An 11,267-nucleotide genomic window follows, 5' to 3' on the forward strand; every position below is an offset into this window, starting at 1 on the left:
AAAACGGGAATCTGCGAATAACACCTTACCACCAGCGAAGAAGAGGACTTTACCAAAGACCTGGGGTCATGAATCTGCTAACTCTAGTCGAAATAACGACTTAGAACCTGAAGATGCTAACGCAGCAGCTACACCATTGCCCAGCAAGAAAAAGGGGCTTCCATGGAACACTACCCAAAGTGCTGTCAAGGAACAACGCAAGCAACTCAAGAATCAAAATAAAAAATCAGAGCCTGAAGGGCATCTTTCACGGGAAGAAATGCGCGCTGTGACAGATGACCACGTAACACAGAAAACAAAGGCTTCAGCAATTTCCCTAAGTTCCGAGCAGCAACACGTAATTGATCTCGTTACAAAAAAGGGGCAGAGTGTTTTCTTCACTGGTCCCGCCGGAACAGGCAAGTCTGTCCTGATGCGAGCCATTATCTCAGAGCTCAAGAAAAAGTGGGCGCGTGACCCCGAACGTCTCAGTGTAACAGCATCTACCGGCCTTGCTGCCTGCAATATCGGCGGTCAGACCCTTCATAGCTTTGCCGGGATTGGCTTAGGAAAAGAAGATGTTCCGTCACTAGTAAAGAAGATCCGCCGTAACGCAAAAGCAAAGAATAGATGGCTTCGAACTAGGACGCTCATCATTGATGAGGTTTCTATGGTTGACGGTGATTTATTTGACAAGCTTTCACAGATAGCTCGTGAAATTCGAAATAATGGTCGAGCTTTTGGCGGCATTCAATTGGTTATCACGGGGGATTTCTTCCAGCTCCCCCCGGTTCCCGATGGCGGGAAAAAGGAGGCCAAGTTCGCATTTGACGCGGCGACCTGGAATACTTCAATCGACCATACAATCGGACTGACACAGGTTTTCCGCCAGAAGGATCCTCGTATGTTATTTCCTTCAATCTCCCAATGCTTATCAGGTGGTGTAGGTACTTCAGCTAACTTACTTCCAGAGTTCGCTGGCATGCTAAATGAGATGCGCCTTGGCAAGATTAGCGACGATACCGTTCAGACTTTCAAAAATCTTGCACGGCCACTCTCGTTTGATGATGGTCTGGATGTCACCGAATTGTAATTACACCTACCTTCGTGCTGCTGAGACATATATGTTAACATATTACAGATTCCCTACCCGGTATGAGGTAGAGAGGTCCAATGAGTCACGACTACGTAATCTTCCTGGAGAGTCATATCACTACGAATCCCAGGATGCAGGTGATCCAAATATTCGAGATAAGCTTCTTGCAAACATGATGGCGCCCAAGTCAATGGATTTGAAAAAAGGTGCCCAGGTGATGCTGATCAAAAATATGGACGACACGCTTGTCAACGGTTCGCTCGGCAAGATAATAGGATTTATGGCCGAGGCGGCTTTTGAAACCTGGGCAATGACCGAACATGGATCAGGCGGCCTAGATGACGATATGGAAGTCGACGGCAGTTCCAAAAGGAAAATCAAAGCCTTTAGCCGAGACCCGGAAAGTATGAAGGATTTGCGGGAGTACCCGGTGGTACGCTTTACAGCAACAGATGGAACACATCGCATCATTCTATGTATCCCGGAAGATTGGAAGGTTGAGCTACCCACAGGTGAAGTTCAAGCATCGCGCAAACAGCTACCACTGATCCTGGCATGGGCGCTATCGATACATAAGGCCCAAGGCCAGACGTTGGAGAGGGTTAAGGTGGATCTTGGCAAAGTATTCGAGAAGGGGCAGGCGTATGTGGCGCTGAGTCGAGCCGTCAGCAAGACAGGCTTACAAGTGCTGCGGTTTGAGAAGTCAAAGGTCATGGCCCATCCCCGCGTGATACAATTCTATAACAAGCTCTATAGCGCAGAGTCAGCGATCAAGGCAAAGAAAGCGCCAACCGTATCAGAATTCGCTTATCAAGGGGCCTCGTCAGCATCAGCACCAAAGGCAAAGGGCGTTATAGCCAAGGGCAAGACGGTAATTGATTTAGATGAGGAGGAGGCCATAATGGCTGCTTATGGCTGATTGTCACTCCTACGGATGCATTTTTGGGAGGACACGGCTAACATATAAGATGTGGCTGCACAGCGACGTGGAGGCCATATGGCACATCCAGTGCTGCTCTATATAAATTAAGCTATGTCGCATGGCTATGGCTACTGTCAATGGCGCGGTCCTCAGCTACAGATGTAACGAGATAAGCATTGTCCTGAGCGCGGGTGAGATGTACTCCAGGTTTAATGATGGGCATAAGACTTGTTTCCAGACGCACGTCGTGTATCCAAGAGATGGCTTGATGTAGGTATGTCTATGACACACCCGGCACCCTAGCTTATAAGCGCCATAGATGTATATACTGTATGTATAGTACACACTTTAAACATTATATACCACAACTCTATCAGTACCTCCCGAGCCCCAATGTAAAGTAAATACGGAAACCTTCAAAGCAGCAATCTCAACCGAGTAACAGTGTGATAGTCTAATAATCAGCGCAATCAATGCACTATGGTAGGTTAGCTAAGTACTGTATGTAGGTGGAAGTACCTGCCTAGGTACTATAAGCTCCCTAGGCAGGTAGCTCCGTACCGGGTCCAGCATCTACCCTACCTACCTACCTATAGGTAGGTATGTACCTGTACCTCCTGACAGGCATATCGGTACTACTTACTTGAAGTACCGATGATGCACCCATCTTCAGATGCTCGATACCGCGAAAAGAGATGACCATAAATTTCAGAGCAACATCAACGATTCTCTCCAACACAACCCGATATTCATACACACAACTACGCTGGTCTACAGAATTTACATCGGCCATCAAACGTAGGCTCAAGCTGACTTATCTCATTGATTTGACTTCGCCCAGAGCATACTCAGCCAGCGTTCTCGTCGAAGCGACATTGGGAGAGCTTCCAAACTTTCTCAGGGCACAAGCTCACATTGAACTGGATCATATATCGTCCCTTCTGGTCCCCTGGGCACAACTCGGAACTGAATCTTAGTACATCGAGCTGCGCTATCTTATAACCCCCTCGTCCGCCTTTGTACATCAGCAAGCCTTAGTTGTCGATCATAGTCTTCGCCATCTTGGCCCGTTCATTCTACAGCTCGTGATATTATCGATTGTCTATCTCAAATCGCCGCATTTTCAAGGCCCTCTCGCTTTCGCCTCCCCTTGGCTCCGCTGGCTGAGGTCAATGGAGCCGTCCCCCTTATCACAATGGCTCGGCGGTCCTTACCAAGTCGTGCTGAAGGAGCCACCAGGAGAGCAAGTCGCTGGTATCTTGTGCAACTTGGTGCCAGAGCAATGTCTTACGCTTGAGAAAGGTGAGGAAACATGCAGACAAGCCTCACCGTTTATTGGCTGACGTTGTGTGCATTTTCAGCGACTGTTTATAGCACTGGCCAGCAGTTCGAACGCCTAGACATCCACGCCTCGAATGTCTCTGATATCATACCACTACAGACAACGGAGCCAGCATTCATGCTGATGTCCTCGGCTCCTTCGTCCAAGATCCAGCCCGCTTCCCCTGCTGTGGCTTCTCCCACCCGTAGCCATAACACATTTCAAGATCCCGCTATCGTCAGTATGAGTCGGAAGCCTACAGCCCTGGCAGCACGTACAAATCACTCTTACCGAGCTCCGAACGAGACAGAAAAAGCGAACACCCCCATCGCTGCCAGCCCGGCTGATGAGCCAACATACTCGCTTGATGAAACGGACACAACAGAAACGACGACGCTCGATATGCCTCCTATATCACGCCTTTCCATTCAAACCTCATCCAATCCCTCATTAGTTGAAAATGACTTGCAGGATCTTACTCCTACCGCCGCGACAGCACGCTCTATATTGGTCCCGCGAGAACGGAAAAGAGGAAAACGGGGCGGTAAGAGGCAGCGAGGTGTCCAAGATACAGATGAAGGCACCCCGGCGTCCAATGCCCGCCCGACGAATCAGAACAAAGGTTGGAGACAGACTCCTATTCTCCAATCCACTAAGTCTTTTCAGCCATTTGCATCTTTGAAGAAAAGTCAGAAAAGACGTGTCGATCCCGGCGCCGACAGTGGCTGGGCTTCTGAGGATGTGACAGATGTGCAAGAAGCTGGTGACTTTGACTTTGAGGGGAGCCTTGCCAAGTTTGACAAGCGAACAATTTTCAACGAGATGCGGGAACAAGATCGTGTCGATGAAGCCGATAGACTGGTGTCACACAACCGACTTCCTCGGCCGAAGCCAGGTACAGCCGGGGGCAAAAACCTCCATTACACTGAAAATGTTCTCGACCTGCCATTATCTTCTTCGGCTAAAGCTGTCAAGGAGACGCCGGGCGATTTCTGGAGAAGTGAAGCTGACGATGACCCAATAACCGTAAACGGGGGCGGCGAAACACCAAGTGGTCGCGAGGGTAGTGGCAGGAACTCGCGGCTTCGGGGCGAGTCGCGGATGTCAACGACACGGCGGTCCCAGTCACGTAAGGCGAGCGCCAGTGCTGGCGTTGCGGGACCGAGCCGTGTAAACTCGGGAGTAAGTGATTTGACCCTTTCTTGGCACCGTCCTATTAACCCGCCTTTGAAGCCATCTCCCACTTCTCCGGGACTATATACAGTGACGTCGAACCGCCGTGTCGACGTTGTGAGACATCTCCAGATGCTGGTAGTCGAGAACATTGCTAGCAGCGAAATGGGCATGACAGAGGATTTAATAGCCGAGAATGCCGGCCGAGGCATTTGTGAGGTAGCCATGCGCGCCCTAGATGACCCAGCCATGAGATTACGAGCAGCCGCATCATCGCCACCTGTTACAAACACTATTGTTGTTGTCGCCGGTAACAATAAATCTGGGGCACGCGCCATAGCGGCGGCCCGTCATCTTCGGAACCGAAATATCAATACACTAGTGTGCGTCGTTGGAATCGAGCGTGAGCGCGAACTCCTCGACGAGCTTCGCAGACAGATTTTTCTATTTCGTAATTTCGGTGGCAGCGTCTATACCAAATCGGCGCTCTTCGAGCAATTAGCACAATCCGCCAATACTTTAACGGCCTCTACTCAGGTTTCGGTCTCGCTCATTATCGATGCGCTCCTGGGCCTCACCATATCCTTCGAGGAATTGCGCAAATCGGATCAGGCAACGACTTACGAGCTAATGGAGTGGGCCAATCGGAACGAGGCGTTTGTCCTAGCCATCGATATCCCAAGCGGTATTGAGCCTTCGACAGGCCGGGTCAATGTTATTGACGGTGCCAAGCTGTACGTTCAACCGCGTTATGTCGTTGCACTCGGTGCGCCGAAGTTAGGCCTCCTCAAGGCCCTTGAAAGTATGCACGACGCCGGTGATATCACCATGGCCGACGAATGGAAGATCTATCTAGCTGATGTCGGCCTGGCAGCCATTGCTTGGCGGAAGGGTGCCAAAGTGCGCCGGGGCCCAGATTTTGATGAACATTGGGTTCTGGAGCTGAAACATCACCCGCTTAGGGATGATGAAGATGGGGATTAAATAGACTTAAATATAATATGCCATAATCAAAATTTAAAATGGTATATATGTGTACCTCTGTCTCCGCATTTTCGGGCACCCTCAGTTTGCCTTAAGTTTCTGTCTATCTGGCCCCTATTTTCTAAATGGTTATTAGGTTTTTTTCACCCTCTTCTAACAAAAGCCAGCTTCTACCTTCCAATTGTTGGGACTTGATGACTGAATCAGCTTTGGTCATCATAACCAATACTAAGTTAAGGTGATTATGGAAGTATGCATTTCGATTCTTGCAAGTGGGCAATGGTAAATCTAAATAATCAGTTCTGAAGCCCTACATATACTTTAACGAAGCAGACAAAGCCTTGCCATACTGCCGCTACATCCCTTAGTTCAGTCGATTGCATATACTTCCAATGCACCTACCTGTTCATACTAGGTATAACCATATTTTATTTAAATCCAATAGAGCGTCAGAGGTCAAATTGAAGCAAACACGCGCCGACCAAGTACGTCCCTTTATGAAGCTCAAAGGAGCCGTCCCTGTACAAAATGAATGGCTCAGGTTGTAAGCTGTGGATGAAACATCGTTTACCAAGGGAGACCAAGTGGTATAGTTGGCTACGAGGTCATGGTCAGGTATAACTGAGAAGGATACAAGTGCAGTCAATACAAAACAAGTTCAATTACCATTAGCCACTATGTTGTCGCAGAGTCAACTTCATTCTAAGTAAACCTCTTCGATAAAGGGTATTGTTGGCATATATAGCAGTACTACTAAGTGTTTGAGTACCCGGTGCATCGGTTTTTACTCACAGGTATCAAACGTGAGATTCTTTGTAAGCAGCGAATGCAAAGTACCACGCGAGACTGACACATCACAGAAGCTAATAACTGAACATTGCTCGAAGGAATTGTTCCGAGAAACACCATGAAGCAGACAGTGAGGGATAATCACTATTTATTATCATTATCAGAATTATCCCTTTGCGATGGTCCAAAACTTGGCGCATTTCAATATCGTGACGACCCAATCGAGTGGCTAGATTCGACAGGCGACCGCCCAGAGGCTGTCAACTCCAGTCGCCAGGGATACGTTTTCAAGGTAAAGATACGATCAGAGATCTATGCCTCGAAAGTCGTCAGTCGGCCAGAGCCACGATTGCGAAGACCCTATATCTAACAATTATCCAGTTCAAGTTCTTCGATCCGTCGACTTACAGGTTCTACCTCGGCCCTACCAAGAATCCTGTGTCCGAAGATGAGCTAGCTTCCCATACGGACCCGTTCCACGCGGAGTGTCGCATGTGAGAAACAAGGCCTGAATCACTCTGACTCCGCGGCGTGTCATGGATTCCTACAAGTAACGAGTATCGTAGGAGAGCAGAGGGTAGCCCCGTACGAGCCATACTAAAAGATCTCATCACAAGCGATCCCACGGTCGACGAGAGGCTTCTGAGAAAGATGCTAGGGGCATCGAGTGGATCAATGAGCAGAATGTTCAGGTCGGGGATGTACGGCTAGACAATTACAAGGGCAGCCTCCTTGTCGATTTCGGAGCGGCTTGGACCAAGCCGCATTACAGATAGAGTCTCCTACCCGGGCACGAAAAGAAATTCATTCATCAATGGGACATTGCCAAGTTCCAGGAGATGGCGGATGACTTGGACTTTGGACTACAGGCGGACGTTGAGACAGCCCAACAGGAGATACTAGAAGGGTCACACTTGGTATATATTCTCCACCAGAGTGGCGTCAGCAGTGAGACGCGTATTTTATCCCTGTCTTCAATTTTGTGGTGTTTAGTTATTTCCTTTCAGAGACCTAGACACTCATAATTTCATTTTATTTTCTCCACTGGCTAAAAGGCGACTGAGCCTACATGCATTAAATACGATCGTTACATGTAGTGATGGCGCGATTTGCGAACGAGGATGCAAGGACAAGGAGAAAGGGGATAGGGGAAATCGATTTTGGCCAACTAGGGAATCAAACCTCCTCCGCCTAGGGATGCAGGTAACGATATAATCACTGGGGCGCTAGGACTGTCACAGTACTGCCCAGCTATAGTTTCATGTATTTGTTCTGTTATTGCACAAGGAGGGAAGTTCTAGTTTTTGCCCCTTATTCCCTTTTTTAGCGTTATATATAATGTTCCTTAATCTATACTATATATTGGAAATTAGGCTTCCTTAGTTCCATAATAATATTCCCCTTTTTTAAATATAATTAATTTTAATTATATAAGTTTAAATTTGCTTATAATATAATTATATAATATATATGTTATATTATTTATTTTAAGCTATATTCCTTTTTAAGGTAGTATAATAATACCCTATAACCTTATAGTAGAATTTTTTATTATATTAATTAATTGTTTATCTTATATGCTTCTTTATTTTTCCTCCTTCCTTTTTTATATTTATTTTATTATTTTTTTATAATTATAATATTTAGCTTTATTTTTAGTTTTTTAAAAAAAGTTTTTTTAAACGCCTTACCTATATTTTTTTTTATTTTCTTTTATTTATTATTACTATTATTATACCGGTATATATATTTATTTTTATAGGTAAAAAGTTTTACCTTTATTACTTCTAAATTAACCTTAATGTATATTATAAGAAGGGTAATATTATTTAAAAGGTAATGCTATTTTACTTTATATATATATTTAAAGGTAATATTTTTTTAATCTATTATATTTAATATAATAAATATTATAACTTATATAAATTAATATATTAATTATATTTTATTAATATTTTATTCCTATTTTATAATTTCCTTTATTATTTTTAATTTTTAATTATATTTTTTTAAATAAATAATACCTTTAATAATTAAAAACGTTTATAATTTAGATTTACTTTTATTTTAATATATTAGTTTTTAATATATTATTAATATTATTATTATTATTATTAATTTAATTATAATGCATCTCCTACTTAACCTGGCCACCCAATTAACCTGGCCACATTTTTGACCTTTGTACGCATATGAAAAAAATCCCTTATTTCTCCACCAATAATTATAGAAACCCTTTGTAAAAAAAGTAACCTATAGCTTATATTCCAAGCTATTAAACAAAACTTAAAATTATTTATCTAACGTATTGCTACTATTTATAATGTTCCTTGTATAATATTTATCCTTTAAACGAAAGGTTTTAAATTAGTAAACGAAATACCATTTTTAAAAGCCTAATTAATTCTAAACGAAAAATAATTAATCGTATAATATATCTTTAATCTTATAGTAAAATTATTTTTACCTTTATATAGTTATATAAAAGATATAGCTAACTAATTAATAGTATTATAGGGTTAAAAGTTAATTGGAAAGAATTAAACGTTAAACTTTATATAATAAACTTTAAATATTTAAATATATTTTAATCGAAGAATTAATTATTAATAGGTATTAAATAAAAATCTAATTAAATACTATATTTAATTTATCCTTATATAAAAGATAATAAATAAAAATAATATTTAAAAAAAATATTTATAACTTTAATAAAATTAAGTTTATAATAAGCAAAATTATATTTAAAATAGTTATAACTTTAACTAAATATAAATAAAAACTATAAGCTATTTAATTAAGTAATTTAAAATGGTTTATAATTATTTAAATAATTTCATTATATAGTTAAATTATTTTATTATATATTATCTTAATAGGAAAAAACTACCTTATGCTTTAATATAAAAATAATAATATATTAAATAATTAAAAGATTATAATTATAAAAAATGGTTAAATAATAAATAAATAAGTTATAAATTAAATTAAATATTTTAATAAATATATAAAGCTTTATATAAAAGGATATTATTACCTTTTTTTCTTTAATAGCTATAAAAGTTATTATTTATATAAATTTAAATTATATTATAAAAAAAATAATATTATTACCCTTTATATACCTCCCTATTCTTTTTACTACCTTTAACTATTTAATATTAGAATATTTAGCCCTTTAAAATAGTTATATAAAAAGTAAATTAAAAGCTTTATATAGGTATATATTACTTATATTTAAAAGGAAGATTTTATAACTGCATTTTTTTATATATTTAATAAAGTAATTATTTTAAATAATATATAAAGGGAATTTAAAGGAGTAAGTTTAATGCTATATAATTTAAATTATATTATTAACCAGTTAGATTATTTAATTATACCTTAAATTAACCCTTTATCCCCGGTACTATTTAATCCTTATATAATTATAACTTTAAATAATTTAACCAAAGTTAATTCCCTTTTTAAATATATTAAATAAAGGATTATATAATATTAAAATAACTTTCCTACATTTATTATTAAAAGGTTAGGTTAAATTATATATAATATAATTAATATTATATATTATTTTGCATTATTAAAAGGAAAGGTTAAAAGCTTTTATAAAGTAAATTATAAGCTTAATAAACGTTATTATATAAAAAAAATTAAATTATAAAATAAAGGATCTTTTATTGTTAAAAATATTAAGGATTAAATAAAGGTATGAGGTATTTTTAAAGTAAAAAATTGCATTATATGTTAAGGTAGTTATTATATAAAGAAGAAGGAAACTTATACTTAGTATTATAGGGCTTATAATAAACCTAACTATAATATATAAACTTATAAAAATGTTATAAAAACGTTTAACGATTTAAATTTAAATTAATTTAAGTTAATTATATAAATAGTTATTAAAATATTTTTAAATGTATGTATAAAGGTTAAAAATGTAGCTAGGTTAATTAGGTGGCTAGGTTAAGTAAAAGATGCGTTATTATATTAATATATATATTTATTAATATTATATTATAAAGTTATTATTTTAATTATTAATCTTTCCTTTATATTTAAAAATGTAAAAAAAGAAGTTTATAAAATATATATATTTATAAGTATTAAAAAGATAAAAATAATATATATTACTTTTATATAATTATTTTTTTAATATTTATTAATATTTTTTTTTTATTTTTTAAAAGGATTATATTACTTATAATATTTATTTTAATTATTATTATTAATTTACCTTTATCTTATAGCTATATTATTACTTTAATAATAAAAAAAAAGTTTATATTTAAAAGGACTTTTAATTATTTTATTTTTAATTTAAAAATATAATTATTATAGCTTAACATTTTATTAAGAAAAATTTTTATAATTTTTTTTTAATAAATCTTTACCTTTATTTTTTTATTTTTTATTTTTATTATTTTTTTATTATAATAATATTAATATTTTAATTTAGAACTTTTTATTATTTAACTTTATAGCTAATGCATTTCCCACTTAACCTAGCCACCTAATTAACCTGGCCACATTTTTAACCTTTATATATACATTTAAAAATATCTTAATAATTATTTGTACAATTAATTTAAATTAATTAAAATTTAAATCGCTAAATATTTCTATAATATTTTTATAAATTTATATATTATAGCTAGGTTTGCTATAAGCTTTATAATGCTAGGTATAAATCTCCTTTTTCCTTATATAACGATTACTTTAACGTATAATATAATTTTCTACCTTAAAAATACCCTATACTTTTATTTAATCCTTAATATTTTTAATAATAAAAAATCCTCCATTTTATAATTTAATTCTTTTTATATAATAATATTTATTAAATTTATAATTTACTTTATAAAAGCTTTTAACCTCCCCCTTTAATAATATAAAATAATATATAACATTAGTTATATTATATATAATTTAGCTTAACCTTTTAATAATAAATATAAAAAAGCTATTTTAATATTATATAATCTTTTATTTAATATATTTAA

At 37.4% G+C, this 11,267-nt stretch overlaps 2 protein-coding genes across 2 annotated transcripts; both read left to right on the forward strand.

Moving 5' to 3' along the window:
* Window positions 1-2,690: 2,690 nt before the first annotated feature.
* Window positions 2,691-5,637, forward strand: F5B22DRAFT_631638 (YjeF-related protein N-terminus-domain-containing protein). The gene is made up of 3 exons (XM_047976627.1): window positions 2,691-3,299; window positions 3,359-4,500; window positions 4,552-5,637. Exons 1-3 carry the CDS (start codon window positions 3,170-3,172, stop codon window positions 5,473-5,475), a joined length of 2,196 nt encoding a protein of 731 aa, XP_047824784.1. The 5' UTR covers window positions 2,691-3,169; the 3' UTR covers window positions 5,476-5,637.
* A 693-nt stretch (window positions 5,638-6,330) lies between these two features.
* On the forward strand, window positions 6,331-6,933 carry F5B22DRAFT_43309 (uncharacterized protein). Its single transcript, XM_047971774.1, has 2 exons — window positions 6,331-6,592; window positions 6,646-6,933. The coding sequence occupies exons 1-2, from the start codon at window positions 6,383-6,385 to the stop codon at window positions 6,760-6,762; spliced, it is 327 nt and encodes a 108-aa protein (XP_047824785.1). The 5' UTR covers window positions 6,331-6,382; the 3' UTR covers window positions 6,763-6,933.
* Window positions 6,934-11,267: the final 4,334 nt, after the last annotated feature.

The sequence above is a fragment of the Xylaria bambusicola genome (genome assembly GCF_022495145.1).
Source record: "Xylaria bambusicola strain CBS 139988 unplaced genomic scaffold F5B22scaffold_101, whole genome shotgun sequence".
In the NCBI taxonomy this organism is placed as follows: domain Eukaryota; kingdom Fungi; phylum Ascomycota; class Sordariomycetes; order Xylariales; family Xylariaceae; genus Xylaria; species Xylaria bambusicola.